This window comes from Crassostrea angulata, chromosome 10 (assembly GCF_025612915.1).
Source record: "Crassostrea angulata isolate pt1a10 chromosome 10, ASM2561291v2, whole genome shotgun sequence".
In the NCBI taxonomy this organism is placed as follows: Eukaryota; Metazoa; Mollusca; class Bivalvia; order Ostreida; family Ostreidae; genus Magallana; species Magallana angulata.
The window spans coordinates 39258213-39273823 of NC_069120.1; the positions used below are offsets into that span (position 1 = coordinate 39258213).

Here is a 15611-nt window from a genome sequence, read left to right on the forward strand (position 1 = left end):
TGATCCTTCATTCGTTCAAATACTAAAGTGAATAATTGCTTCTTTTGTTCCTGCACAGACATATTAACAAACAAAAATGTAATGTGTCACACTTTTTTGTCTAAACATAACTCACAAAATGTTTTCATTTCACACAAAAATATATGTTGATGTCATCGCTATACATGTGTACATAAAACATTATCAAAAATTTGCAATGCTATTTTTATATTTTATCATATATTTTGCATGACATTCCCCGCCTCCTTGATGTATTTCTATAGTATATGTTGTTGTTAATCAATATTCCTACCTCTTAAATTCAAGCAAATTTAAGATAATATTGTCGAGATTCAAGAAAGATATGTCAACTTGCAACATATCTAAGTTGCCTTGCAAAAAATATATCTTTTTTAAGACTTGACATGCAACGAAATCATGTTGACATTCAAGAAAAATTAATAAGCTTCGGATTTAAAAAATCAGAAATTATCAATAACAGCCGACATATGACTTTTAACATTCCAGATGCAACTTACACGTATATTTACGTTTACATGCAACTTATTAATGTCGACATGCACATGTACAAATACATGTGACTCGCGAGATAAACATGATGGCATACAGCTTAATTATCTATCTATACCGACATGTTACTTACTTAATATAAATATGACGACATAAATGAGTAGTATGTCGCGTGTCAACATATATATCTCAGTCACGGACTGTCCCCTTCCCAACTTTTTTAGAAATCTTACATAGAAAAGTGAATTTTGAACTGATCACCCACTTTTGTTGGTTAGTGTTGAAATGACAGGAAAACTTAACGTAATGATCAAAATTGGTAAATCTTATATATACCAACCCCCTCCCGGATTAGAATTTGGACATCGAATTGTTGGTTTTTTTCCCCTTTCAATTTAATTTTTATTGTTTGCTTGTCAAGATTTGGGGTACATCTACCCCCACCCCACGTACGTGCCATCTTTCATTTTTTTTTTTTTTTTGGTATTTTTTGCTGGTCAAGAATTGGGGTAGGTTTGCCCTTCCCAACTTTCATAACTAACGTTCATACGTGCCTGTATTTTGAATGCCGACATAAATAAGTTGCATGTGGACATAAATATGTAGCGTGTCGACATGTACATAATCAAGTTGCATCTTGCATGTTGGAAGCTGCGGTATGGTGGCATATCTCTGCCCCTTGTGTGCGAGTTATATTTCTATCAAATATGTTGACATGCAAGATAAATATGTTGACATGCAAGATAGTTATGTCAACATGCAACATAACTATGTTGACATGCAAGAAAATTACAATCAAGTAAGAATTATAAAAAATTTCAAAAAATCTTAAATATTGCCCACATGTGACATCCAAGATGCTAGATGCTACTTATTTATGTCGACATGCAACTTATATATGTTGACATGCAAGATAAATATGTTGACATGCAACTTATTTATGTCGACATGCAACTTTGTTATGTTAACATGCTACTTATTTATGTTGACATGCAAGATAAATATGTTGACATGCAACTTGTTTATGTTGACATGCAACTTATTTATGTCGACATGCAACTTAGTTATATTGACATGCGAGATAAATATGTCAACATGCAACTTATTTATGTCGACATGCAACTTATATATGTTGACATGCAAGATAAATATGTTGACATGCAACTTATTTATGTCAACATGCAACTTTGTTATGTTAACATGCTACTTATTTATGTTAACATGCGAGATAAATATGTTTACATGCAACTTATTTATGTCGACATGCGCGATAAATATGTTGATCTGCAACCGCCAAAGAGAAGACGTACGAAGTCTGCTGAAGTTAATTGCCGCCTTAATCCATGTGACAAGCTTAGCACAAGGTATGTGATTTTATTCATTTTGGTCCGTACAATAGCTATAGTCGATAACTCGATCTCGATAGTTTATATTTTAAACAGTACATTTTCAATAGTTATTAATGTAAAATACATTATTATTTCCACTGACCCTTTACCCCTATTTTGTCATGTGTGCAATGACTTCCTTTTTAATCGATTTTGCAAGTGAAATACTGAACTCAAAACCATATTTCCTTCATTGATTTCAAAAAACGAATTTGGAGTGGACCTTTGTTCATTAGTAAAATTTTAGTTTGTAAAAATATAAATTTATAAAAACTAGCATAAGCTCTAAGTTTATATGTCGAATACCCTCGCATTAGGGACATGAGTACACCATTATATATATACAACTGAGTATATTTTTTTAAACAAAATTAAGTGGTTTCAAATTCCGACACCTGTACATTAGGCCTAATCGTAGACCTATATTAAGATATTTTTTTAAATATAAAAAAAAATCATAAAAATATTTATTCACATTGTTATCCATCAAAGAACTCCATCCTACGTAACTGATCGGAATTTTACTCTCTACCAACCACCAATCTTGATGTTATAATTTATTTCGCTTTACGCTCGTGAATGCATGTTATATGGGACTGTCGTAAGTAATTTTATTCAACTTAAGCTTATATTCTTATTACCACAATAGTAGTTTGATCTTTTTCACTTCTGTATATGATATATTTTGACTTGGCAAACGTTATGTGTTTTTAAGCCTACATGATATTTCACCCAGATAATTTTGAGTCCGCGTGTTCAGGTTATTAACAAGAAGAAAAAAGTAGATGATAAGTTGAAAATATAGCCTTATTTATTCGTAAATGACGAAGCCCTCTCACGGGCCCGTGAGAGCGAAGCTCTCCCTACAGATAACACTTGTACATATGCCCAAATATGGAAATTACATTCTATACGGATTACCTATGAACTGATTATGAACATGATGAAGTTGAAAAACTTTTCCAAGATGGAGGAAAAAAGGATCACTTCACGCGCAGTGACATCTACGGCTTCCATGTTCAATTTGGATCTCGTACAAACTTCACGTTTGGTGATAATCTATCAACTTTGTTTAAAGAGTGATAAATACATTCAGACTTATTAAGTGTGTTTTTGATGAAAAACTGAACTCTAAATTAAGAAAACAAATTTCGGTTTCCTACAACTTTCAACAGATGCATTAGATCCGATCAAATAAATTTCAGGACATCTGATTGGACCAAAAAAATCGTGTTTCAACAATTAAGCAGCTTTATTTCATTGTTATTCAAATAACATAATTTATTTTAATTGAACTTGCTTTCAGATTACTTTTTGAAAACACCAAACACGATTTTTTTCTTCTACTTTCGTTTTTCAGGTTTCATCTCAAATCGTAGTCTGCCCTACTTGAACCCATGTCATTTCGTACCCAGATTTCGAATTATTTCTAAAAAACAAGAAAAACCCAAGTTACGACCAATAGCTAATTCAATAAAAACGAAAGATAATCAAAACTTAATTTTGTAGACATATCATAGTAATTGACAGACACATTGTTAAATATTTCCACATTCTAACACAACCACCCACCCCCCCCCCCCCCCCTCTCCAAGGTGTGAACCATTTTTATATGATTAATAAATACTATAAATCATGTTGAAATTACCCCCAATCTGCCATGAAAATAAAAGCAAATAGGGAAAATATTTGCAGCAATATGCATTATAAATACTTTAAAATTATTAGGGGGAGCTTAGCCCCCCCCCCCCTTTTTGTTGTTGTTGCAAAGTTAGACCTAACAAAGCATCCGAGAGGATATTGAATAAGACCTATTTATAAGTAAAGGACATAAATTGATACTTCTTTTAGATGGAGAATACAAAGGTTTTTAAAGTGTGGAACAACAATCGCACAGAGGGGCGATTGTTGGGGGCCAGCAAATTTCAAGAATTAAAGACCAAAGGTTAGATTTTTTTAATTGAATCTAAACTACATTCTAGTATTTGCCACTATATATTAATGATTCATCATTAATTACTTTCAAATTAGATGTATACCGTAATAATTATTGATAATGATATGTACTAGAGTACTGTATATGTGCATGTGCAGGGTTGTCTCTAAAAATTGAAGTAGAATGAGGAAATTAAAAAGTAAAAGAAGACAGGGGGTCTAGCTTATAGCTAGATTGTGTTTGAAATGCAATAATAGCCAGGTAATTAAGTCATTTTAGGCGGGGGAATTCTCCGTCCCTCGGTTCTTAGAGACAACCCTGCATATGCACTCTATTTAATAGTATGACCGAGTCTTTTTTCAATTTCAGTAATTACAAAATTTGAATTGGGCGATGAAACAGGAAATATTCGACTTGTTTTAAGTGATGGGTGTATAATAGATGACGAAGATGTTTTTCTACAACTTGAAAGCAACGAACTGTATGTCTTGAAAGCAGATGAAGTTTTAAACATCCCCCAAGCATTATCAACTGCATCAGGAGGGTCAGAAGCAGGTACGTGTGATGTGTTCCAAATATGCATAAAATCGTATCTTCCCAAGTCAAAAACTTGTCTTGGGAAGAGTGCTGCCATGCATGCATTCCTAAATGTTTATTTCAAGAATTCTCAATAATGTATCAATTGCAATATGCAGTTGATTTAAAGAATGTTCATAACATTATTCAATATCATGGGATATAAACACTTAAAATTGGCATATTATTATTAAAATGAGTAATGATTATGGTATAATTATGGAAAGTGTTCAAGGTAAAGATTAACTTAATTAACTTAATTGATTTGTAGCACAATATATTTTATTAACAGGACTTTGCACATGCATGAAATAAAATAAAGTAAAAAATTAAGGAGTTTCACATTCAAATGATACTTTTTACATTTAATTTAAATTGCATAATTTAATGCATAGATGTACATGTTGTATACATATGCACAAGTGTATCTATATCTATATAAACCACTGTAAAAGATATCAATCCTTTCATCATTAAAATTACTTTATTTGTAGGAATGCCTTCATCAAAGAGCGAACAGTTATCTGAATTAGTAAAAAGACTGCGTTCAAAACAATCGAATGTAAGAATGTTATTACATCAATAGTGATTTTTTTTAGTTTTTAAATTTAAATGGAGCTTTCCTACAGTTTTGCTTGTCTACATGTATGTAAAAATGGAAATAGATTTTAATGACATACAATACAGGGTCTTGCAACTAAAACACTTAATTAACAAGTTTTACATTTAGAAGTAACATGTATCAAGCAATGTCTTATTTAGAAGTGAAAACAAAGAGGATTCCAAGATATTTGGTAGATTAGCGATTAATATGAAAATTTTTCAAACTTTACATTAAAAAAAGGAGGTGAATAGGGAGTGAAAATTATTATTTGTGCAATTAAAAAAACTTAGTTAAATTAAATTCAGCAGAGACCATCGAAAAAGCAGAAGTCTACATCTATGACGTGCCACAAAGTTCAGCTTGGGTGGATGTTACATACAGGTACTAAGTTTACACAAGTGCGGACCTCCAGTGGTGGGGGGACGAGAATTGTGGAAATGGCAGATGCTTCAACATATGCGGAAATCAAAAATAGAGCGATAGAAATTTTCTTTCCAAATGGTAAGAAAAAAAGATTAATATCAAATGTAAAGAATATTGTGATATTGGTATGAAAAATATTGACTAAAAAGAAATTTAGTTGCAATTTATATTCTTATAGAAAGAAAAAGTACTAGAGTAATAGTAAAGTAGCTAGTTCAATATTTAGAATTGATTATTTCAAAGAAATCTTTGAATCTGCCAGATATCAATGCATGTGTGCAACTTACATCTTACAGAAAATTGGTGAATTCTGAGTTTATAATTAGTTTAATTATCCATATCATTAGTATATGCTTCAAGTGTTATATGTAACAACTGCAGTAACCTATCAACAACAATTATTTTCCTTCATTTTAACAAACAATCTCTCTCTCTCTCTCTCTCTCTCTCTCTCTCTCTCTCTCTCTCTCTCTCTTTGTGTTTGTGTAAAATTACACCCACCCACTTTATTGCATATAGATGATATTGAATTGTTACTTGGTATTTCATAATTAACTAAATTTTGTCAGTTTGTGGGCATTAAAAATAAATAAGAAAGAGAGAAAAGTCAAGTTAATGTAAGCTTTGGTTATAATTCAAGGTTAATTTTTAAATATCGTGATTTGTGTGTTAGACTGTAGATCATTTCATAATATTCACTGCCTTTTTTTCAATTATTTAATTAGGTTCCAATATTAAAGGAAAGAAGGAAGATTTCGATCACCACCTTGGGGATTTTCAGGGCCGTTCCATTCCCCAAGATGGATTCACTCTTCAAATATACATAAACTCCATGAAAGCATGCAATATGACAGTTAAGCCACGGCTCTATCTTTTATCAAAGATGAAAGATGAAGAAAATGAGGTATAAATATTGTCTAATTGCAAATTTTTCTTATCTCTGAATTGAAGATTGATTTAAATGAGTTTTTAGAAGATACTGTGGAATCATTTAAATTCGTGGGGGCCAATTTTCGTGGATTATTACTTTTTTGCTCATTTGTGGGGATGTAACTTCGTGGATGCGTAGCCTACTGTTTCAGTACTAAAGATTGTTTACGTCGAGGATTTAAATTCGTGGGAGAGGGCTACCCACGAATTCCACAAAAATAATGAGCCACCATGAATTTTATTGATTCCACAGCAAATGAAACTAATTTTCTCAATTTGTACAAACCCTTTTAGCTCACCTGAGCTGAAAGATCAAGTGAGCTTTTCAATAACTTTTTGTCAGGCATCTGCCCATCTGTCTGTTTGTAAACATTTTACATTTTCACATTCTTCTTCAGAACAACTGGGTAGGGAGGGGTCACATTGGGGGAGGGGGTCAAAGTATTACATTGAAATATATAGAGAAAACACTTTTAAAAAATCTTCTTGTCAAAAACCATTTGGCCTGAGAAAATTGCATTTTGAACTTGTGTGTAAGGATCCTCAGGTTGTGTAGATTCAAGTTAATTAAAACAAATCATGATCACCCCTGCATGCATGAGTGTAGGGTAGGGACAGGTAAAAAACGGGATGTCGGATAACTAGTACATCCAACTGATGTATTATTACTATCACTATTATTATTAATATTACTATTATTATCATTATTATCATTATTATAATCATTTGATTTATTGATTTATAGGGTCTCTCCTCCTATGAATGTACATGTATGAATAATATTTTTTTAGAATATTGTTTAACGTCAATAGCGAACTGTTTGATTTTGATTGGATAGAGTGTAGCATTATATATTTATAATTATGTACATATGTTTCAACAGCTTATAATTCATTTGAATTTAGCCAATAAACAATACAATACAATACAATACAATAGGGGTTGAATTTTTACACTACGGAAGATTTTTAATTATTAGAAAAACATCAAATATTATGATTCAAGTATTTACCTAGATATGCAAACATTTTGACATATTGTTATTTCTTCATGGTTTACAATGTGACCCCTGATCAATTCTTGTGACACGTACACAAGGGGTTCAAAATCTGATGTAGGTTTATATATACATGCATGTACATTGTATGTATATATAAAAACATTAGTTTAAGATCTTCTTGAGAACCAAAATGCTTGACATGTGATATGATTATAAAATCATTGTGTTGCAAAAGGGGCTATATATGTTAAGTAAAAGTAGACAAACACGATCAATTCTACTACATTATCCAGATATTTTGTATATGACTCTATAAAGCTGATTTTATTATGGTTAATGTTGCTCAGGTGAACCGGGCCATATCTAAAAAATAAATGGTTAAAATGGTCTGACCTTTTCAATCATATTTGGTTTCTTGCAGATAACTAGCAATGTGGCTTTCATGTACACATGTAATTATTATTTTTTTTATTTATACAAGGATGAAAGCTGGGAATTTGCGGAAGAAGTGGATGTTAATCCACCCATTTCCATTCTGAATGCGCCAGGAGTCTCAACTCAGAATCCACAAAATCCAGCTAATTCACCCAGTACAGCAGTGTCAACACCACATCAGCAGGAATCAATTCAAAATGTAACAAGTATTTTTTACCCTAATTTTTTGTTCTATTAGTAATAAATTGGTATTTATACCTGGATAATTAAAAATCAGTTTGTCTTTCTGTTGGCAAATCTAGGATTTAAGTTCGAAACTTTTTTATAGAGTTCACTTAATAAACAAATATTATAGACAAACATACAGACAAGAACAAAAACACATGATGTTTGTTCTTGTAACTGCATATATATTATTCTATAAACTAAGTTCATACCCTTTTTCTGAAAAGAGGAACTTTTCAGTATTTGTGTCAATGAGAATTGTAGATAAAAATTTCCAGGAACGAACATATTATGTACTAACTATGATTCAAATAAATTGATGACATCCAAGTGGTCCATTTAATCCAATAAAATATTGCTACTGCACATAGCTATAGCTAAATATTTTCAGAATCCAAATTTTGTAAAGGAAGTTAAAAAATATTCATAACATTTAACTGCATCTTCTAGTATCTTAAAATTAAATGGAAAAGTTTAGGAACTCATAAAAAGTGTCTTGCTTTTATTCACCCTCACAGGATGAAGAAAACAGTTGGGATCTTCCTGATCTTCAATCTCCTGTTGTAAGTATTCTTTTAACTTCATTAAAACTGCAATGTAGCATAACATTATACCCCAGCTCCAAAAGAGAGGGGGTATATTATTTGTTATCTACGTTCAATCAAGGTGTACAGGGAATCACCCTGGGTTGTGTTCCATACACCCTGAGGCCAAAGGGTGTATCAGGTACCAACTCGGGGTAAATCCCCATACAACCGGCCTTGATTGTCCCTGGCTATAAAGAATTTATTTTCCAGCTATGTAAATCAAATTAATCTATTTCCTATGTCCAATCAAGGGTGTTATACACTTTTAAGGTATGCCATTTACGCATTTCAATTTGATGCATTGTGATGTCACATTTAATGCATTATGATGTCATGTCTTTTTTCCCCTCCGTCTCGAGTATGGCCGGTGTCTGGAAATTTACACCTGGCTTATTAGCCTATCAAATGAAGCTACATAGGAAATAAAAAGTTTTACCCTTATGTGTGTGTCTCTTGGTCTGTGTGTCTGTGCGTAACAAATATGCCATATAGTTGTATCCTTATTTGAACCAATAAGCAGTCAACTTAAATGACGATTTTGTTTATCTTTAGCTTAAAGGATGACTGCACTTAGTGCCGGGTTTTGGGTCTCTTTTGGTTGCTTCTGTTGTGTTCATTATCCTATATAGTGAGCAAATAACATGCTACCTTACACATCATGTGATATAATTTTGTACTAGTATTCACAAAGTTACCTGAGGTGAGAAATCATGTATTTTTCCTACAGGTTACAACAGAGAAAACAAAAGTAAGATGAAGCAGTTTTTTCTCATGAGAGCATGTTTGTCTATGATTAATCTCCCTTTAACACAATTTAGATAATGCAAATACCCTTGGTATACAACTACTGTTTAACGGAGAACAATAGACAAACATGCACTGACTTTGTATGAATTATTTATAAAAATGGTTGTCCTCATTTAATATCATAATTATGGAGATTCAAGAAATCACGAAGACCGCCTTTGAAAACAAATTCGTACTTGGTAACAATATACTTTTATTTAACGCAATTACGTAAAGTTGCAGTTTGGGTGTTGACAATTTCTGCAATTGAAAGAAAAATTCTTCTTTCAACAGTTTATTTTCTTGCAAATATTGCATGCAATAGTACTTATGTGCAGTCATCCTTTTCATACAAATTTTCGTCAGATTTCTCATGTGAGCAACTAATAGTCACAGATGTTTGAAATTTCAAAACACACTTTGTTTAGGTACGTATGCCATATAATGGGATCCATTTTTGTACGTAATGATTAGGGGTTAAATTTCTGTTAAATGACGACTTTGCTGATGTTGTATATTCAAATCAGAGCGGGGATATCACTAGTGAGTGAAAAATAGCTCACAGATATTTTGTTCATTTTAAATGTTTAACTTGGTAAATTTGTACTGATAACAGACTTAACTGGTCCAGTTATGTTATGAATATTTATATTTATCTCTAGGTGTTGAGAATGCCACAAGTCCCAACCTGCACAATATGTACAGATCGGTTCTGCGATACATTTTTTGTACCATGCGGCCACATCGCTTGTGCAGTGTGTACTGCTGAACTGGAGGAGCGGGGTAGTCAGTGCCACATCTGCAGAGAGTCGTTTACATCAACTTCAAAACTCTTTTATTAGATTAAGTGTAGATGTTCAAAAAAATTTGACTGAATTTCAATTGTTTAGGCTAAATAATGTCAAGCAAATAGAGTTTAATTGTGGTTGAAATATACAAGCAAAATTTACTTTAATATACTGTTGAGGTTGTACTAATATTCTAGATTCACAATCTCTGAAATTCAGATTTGAAGAGAGAAAAAAATTATAACTCAAAATAAAAAAACTTAACTTACTGCTATGACAAAAGAAAAAATATTAGCTTCTCCAAAAATGAGCTAATATGCTCTTGTTTAAATTTTTTTATTATGAATTTGAGCAAAACAATATTTTACATTTATATGTAGACTGTATAGAACGCTATACAATTTGATTAGGAAATACATGTATCATGTTTGAAATTTTTGGACATAAAATATTGAGAGTATAAGCAGTAAGGTTGTGATCTTTTTGATAGGAAAAGGAGAGCCTCTTTATGACATCTTTATGCATTTATGCATTTTTTTCATATTGCATAGTGTTTTGGTGAATAAAAGATTCCATCATGTGCTAGCTTTGCTATGGATTGCTTTTCAATTCACATAAATGTAGAAACAAAGGATGTTAAAATTTTAATGCATATTTTGTCAAATTTTTACCAAACTGGCACATACTGTTCATGCTTTTAATATTTAAAGTTGATAATTTTAAAAAGAAAAGAATTGTTTCAAGGATTATTTGAAAAGTTTTTTCTAAACCTAATTTTTTTAGCTTCTATTGTTAATCTAGCACCAATTTTAGCAACCCCCTCCCCTTATGCTCTTGGTTGCCATGGAATTCATCAGCTTTCCTTTAACCTGTATGCAAATTTCATACTGGTACAGTGCATGTCTATGGATCATTATATGAATTATGAAGACAGTTTTGATATACAGGTTAAGTTAAGGACTCATGATTATTGTTTATAGTCAAGTGACTGCAACCAGTAACAGTTTATAATGACTCATATAGCTTAAACAATTAAGCTATTTTTTATGATTTTCAATTATTATTAATTTTTTTGCTTGTTTACCTCAACATAAATAAATAGTTGATTTTTTTTTATCAAGACACTTGAAGATATATCTAAGTGATCTGGTATGATTTATTGTCATTAATTTTAATTTTTTCCCCATATTGCCATTTTTTTTTATTTGGTTGTAGTAGTCCAATTAGCAAATTAATGTAAAAAACAAACACATTTTTTTGTATTTTATTTCAGTTAGTCTTGTAATTTATCATAGTTAAGCAACATTTAATTTTTTTTAAATAAATCTTAATAACCCATGTTTGATTTTTTTTAATGAGTTGTGCTTCCAAATCTGTAAAAAAAAAAATTAATTCAATGAATTATGCATAGATCTGTTCCGTGCATTGATATGCCTTCATTTACACTCCTAAAATTATGATATTGACTTTAAATTATCGGATTATTATCGCACTGAAGCAGTAGTGTGCGTGTAATTTTTAAAAAGTAAATAACCAAAGTGAAATCACAAATCGATACAAGTGCCAGAAGACCCAGGAATGGCAAAAAAATTCACAGGCAATATGATAAATTTGTGATTTCATTTTGGATAAATACTTTTTTGAAATATGACCGATTTTCAAAATGGTAAAATTTTGAATCAAATGATTAAATTTGAATGCAAAAGAAATTGTGTGATACATAACTTTGAACAATTGTGCGTGCCTGCAGATTTGTTACTACCCAAGACAATGTGCAATGAGGCACGTATCTTGGGTCTTTTTACATTGGTAAAGTTGATGTTTATGACCGAAAATTCATTAAATCTGATGTTGCAGTTTAAATAATTTTCTCTAATGTTAGGTGGACAACAAAGTATATATGCATTTCCTTAGATGAAATGTCATGGCGATTGACATTTTGGGACCTCTCTCTGCGGGCGGTCTATCGTAATTGGTGTGTCCGTCCGTCCATCTGTCCATCCGAGGTCTCATTTAAGGGTATACAGTGACCTTAAACTATGTTCTAAGATCAAGGTTATAGCAGAATGTAAACAAATGAAAAATCTTTGTCCGAAGCACATCTTTTCTTCTTTTCGTCCAGTCTGGCTCATATTTCACCCACAGAGTTTTTGTGATTAAAGGATGTACACTGACCTTGAATAATATTTTCTATTTGCTTAATCTTATTCAGAACCAAAAATAAAATGCTTAAAGTAAGGGTAATGAGACGGGAATAATAAAAACAGGACAATTTTTAAGTTACAGGTCAATGTCGAAGCAAAATGCTGTGAAATACTTTTTATTCTATTATTTGTCCATATTTGAGCGGGGCCCTTTGAGATGGTCACCATCTCAATTATATATAACATAGCATTCATGAATTCAGTGATGTTCTACTTGAACAATTTCAAGATATAAAGGCAAAGCGCAGTAAATTAATTTAATATTTTGAACAATAAAAATGGTAATATAAAGTGTGACCAAAATCTAACAATGTCCTTTTTAATGTCAAGTAGGTATGTTCTGAATGAGGGAGAATAGATCTAGAAATTTTATTATTAACAATGCATTATCTATGACATGTTCATTTAAAAAGGAACTTTTTTTTTAAATTTTTAACCTTAAATTAGAAGTTTGTCCTACTTTACTAGTACTTCGAATTTGCAATTAAATAAAAAATCTTCACAAAGATACAATTTCTAATTCCTTTATCAAACAATATTTAGAACATACGAAAAAGATACCTCCTTATAACCACATGAGTCAAATCTATGTATATACATGTAATTTATAAGCGATCTACATAGTTTGTTATACGGATAAAGAGTTCTGTTGCTTCTTCTACTGTGTTTGGTGGGTAATTCAAACCGTTTTCAATTCTTATTTGAGTACCAATAACTTCAAATTCCATCGAAACACCATTTGCAGGAGGGTAGGCACAATATTCTTGTTCTATGCCATTCAGATTACCAGGTATAGGCATTTTATAATCTCTTGTTTGGTAAATTTCGGGCTGAAAATACATAACATCTGGTTTTCCAGACGGACAATCTGCATTGCGGTTTCTTCTAATTGTGTGTTCATTCCAATGCTGTATAACTCTGTACAATTCCCTGTTGATAATTGGTAAGAAACAATACCTAGCACACTCTAGGTGAACTACATCGGATGTGTCAAAAACACCCAAATTATCCATATCCTTAAAGTAATTTATCCAAAAATTGCCACACATTTCCCGTAAACACCGCCAAAATCGCTCTATTCTTGTATTTCTATATGACGATCCATACCTAAAACTTGATAGTCCTTGCAGAGGATCCTGGTGATTCCATCGCAAAGCGTATTGCAAATCTCGAACTATGCAGTTCTCAGTACCCCTGTCCGCGTATACGACCACAGGAACCCCGTTTATTTCTTTGATATAGTCTATATAAAATCTGGATATATATTCAGGGTTTTTGTTAGAATTGCAAGCTCTAAGCCAGAGAATACGTCTTGAAAAGCCATCTACACAACCATGAATGGAAATTCCAAATGGTTTCAATTTGTCCCAGCCATCTAGATGAACACAAAAATTGGGCCCTTCGTTAATGTACCTTCTACGCTGAAGACGACGTTGTCTACGTCTTATTACACCTTCTGCGTCCAAAACAGTTAATGCAAGGCGCACCAATTCACAAGACACATTGAGGTCATGGTCGACTAGCAGACGTCTCCTCATTCCTCTATAGCCAATGTCACCGCCCGAGCCTGAAAGTTCATGTAAAATAGCCGTTACAATGTCCTCCAAACGTGGCTGGTTGTTTCGTCTCGTTAGATTCATTTCCCTTAAAACTCGATGAATTTGTCTCGCACTTAAAGCAGTGTTATGTCTGCTCGCAAGAAATCCAATGATTTCCTGAATAGTATAACCAGAGTGGTAATAAACAGCAATCATTTCATTTCTACTGAGGGGTAGTCCGTCCACAACCAAACGTTGAGCCATAGCAGGTGTATAGATATTTTCACCCATTGTATCTTTTTTTTTTTTGCTGAAAAAAGTAAAATAAAACACACACTTTATACCCAGTGAATTTTTGTTTTGGTTTCTACATGTGTAAATGTACATCAAACTATTAAGTAATTCTATAAATACTAGTATACCACGATTTGGCTTGCAAGCGTTTTATTATTATATCAAAAATTTGCAATTTAAATAAAATTAACATGTAAGGTAGTGAAGTACTAAAAGCGCTGTTATATTATATATATATAATGGCTACAAGAAGTACTCATATCATTTAAGAATTAGACACTGACCAAAAGAGAAATTAACACCAAGAATAATAATCAGGTAGGATTATAAAAAGACCAGATTGCTCAATCAAAAGATCTTCATTACATCAAATATCAGTTTTATATTAGATCTAAAACAAGAGTTTTACCTTGTCGGTTGTGGGAGAGACAAGATCGATGACGTCCCAAAATGTTAGTTTCTCTATCACTGCAACCACAGATTTGATTAAACTATACCCTCTTTCAAACGAGCAGCATGCAAGAATGAAAAAGTTGCATATTGACATAAATAAGTTGCATGTCAACATAAATAAGTTGCATGTCAACATAACTAAGTTGCATGTTGACATAAGTATGTTGCATGTCAACATATTTATCTTGCATGTCGACATATTTATCTTGCATGTTAACATATTTATCTTGCATGTTAACATAACTAAGTTGCATGTCGACATAAATAAGTTGCATGTCGACATACGGAGGTCGCATGTTAACATAATTAAGTTGCATGTCGACATAAATAAGTAGCATGTCAACATAACTAAGTTGCATGTCAACATATTTATCTCGCATGTCGACATAAATAAGTAGCATGTCAACATAACTAAGTTGCATGTCAACATATTTATCTCGCATGTCATCATAACTAAGTTGCATGTCAACATAAATAAGTAGCATGTGAACATAACAAAGTTGCATGTTGACATAAATAAGTTGCATGTCAACATATTTATCTTGCATGTCAACATAAATAAGTTGCATGTCGACATAAATAAGTAGCATCTAGCATCTTGGATGTCACATGTGGGCAATATTTAAGATTTTTTGAAATTTTTTATAATTTTTATTTGATTGTAATTTTCTTGCATGTCAACATAGTTATGTTGCATGTTGACATAACTATCTTGCATGTCAACATATCTATCTTGCATGTCGACATATTTGATAGAAAAAAAACTTGCACACAAGGGGCAGAGATATGCCACCATACTGCGGCATATGTGGGCGCGATACTTGTAAAAATAATAACATAAGTTATGTTGTTGATAATTATGCACAATTCTCTTGCATGTTTACCTAGCCTATAGAAAAAACAAAACTTGCATACATACAGGGGCAGAAATTAT

At 32.1% G+C, this 15611-nt stretch overlaps 2 protein-coding genes across 2 annotated transcripts; one reads left to right on the forward strand and one right to left on the reverse strand.

Moving 5' to 3' along the window:
- Positions 1-1668: 1668 nt before the first annotated feature.
- On the forward strand, positions 1669-12017 carry LOC128168389 (uncharacterized). The gene is made up of 9 exons (XM_052834658.1): positions 1669-1874; positions 3750-3843; positions 4204-4389; positions 4905-4972; positions 5320-5515; positions 6163-6341; positions 7849-8001; positions 8546-8590; positions 10063-12017. The coding sequence occupies exons 2-9, from the start codon at positions 3750-3752 to the stop codon at positions 10240-10242; spliced, it is 1101 nt and encodes a 366-aa protein (XP_052690618.1). The 5' UTR covers positions 1669-1874; the 3' UTR covers positions 10243-12017.
- An 883-nt stretch (positions 12018-12900) lies between these two features.
- Positions 12901-15448, reverse strand: LOC128167024 (uncharacterized). Its single transcript, XM_052832513.1, has 2 exons — positions 14634-15448; positions 12901-14240 (listed from the first exon to the last, which is right to left on the reverse strand). The coding sequence occupies exon 2, from the start codon at positions 14219-14221 to the stop codon at positions 12998-13000; it is 1224 nt and encodes a 407-aa protein (XP_052688473.1). The 5' UTR covers positions 14222-14240; positions 14634-15448; the 3' UTR covers positions 12901-12997.
- Positions 15449-15611: the final 163 nt, after the last annotated feature.

Coding starts and splice junctions, on each gene's coding strand:
- LOC128167024 (XM_052832513.1), bottom strand. CDS start 14,221: ATGGGTGAAAATATCTATACACCTGCTATGGCTCAACGTTTGGTTGTG.
- LOC128168389 (XM_052834658.1), top strand. CDS start 3,750: ATGGAGAATACAAAGGTTTTTAAAGTGTGGAACAACAATCGCACAGAG. Junction 3,844..4,203: donor TCAAGAATTAAAGACCAAAG/GTTAGATTTTTT, acceptor TTTCAATTTCAG/TAATTACAAAATTTGAATTG. Junction 6,342..7,848: donor TGAAAGATGAAGAAAATGAG/GTATAAATATTG, acceptor TATTTATACAAG/GATGAAAGCTGGGAATTTGC.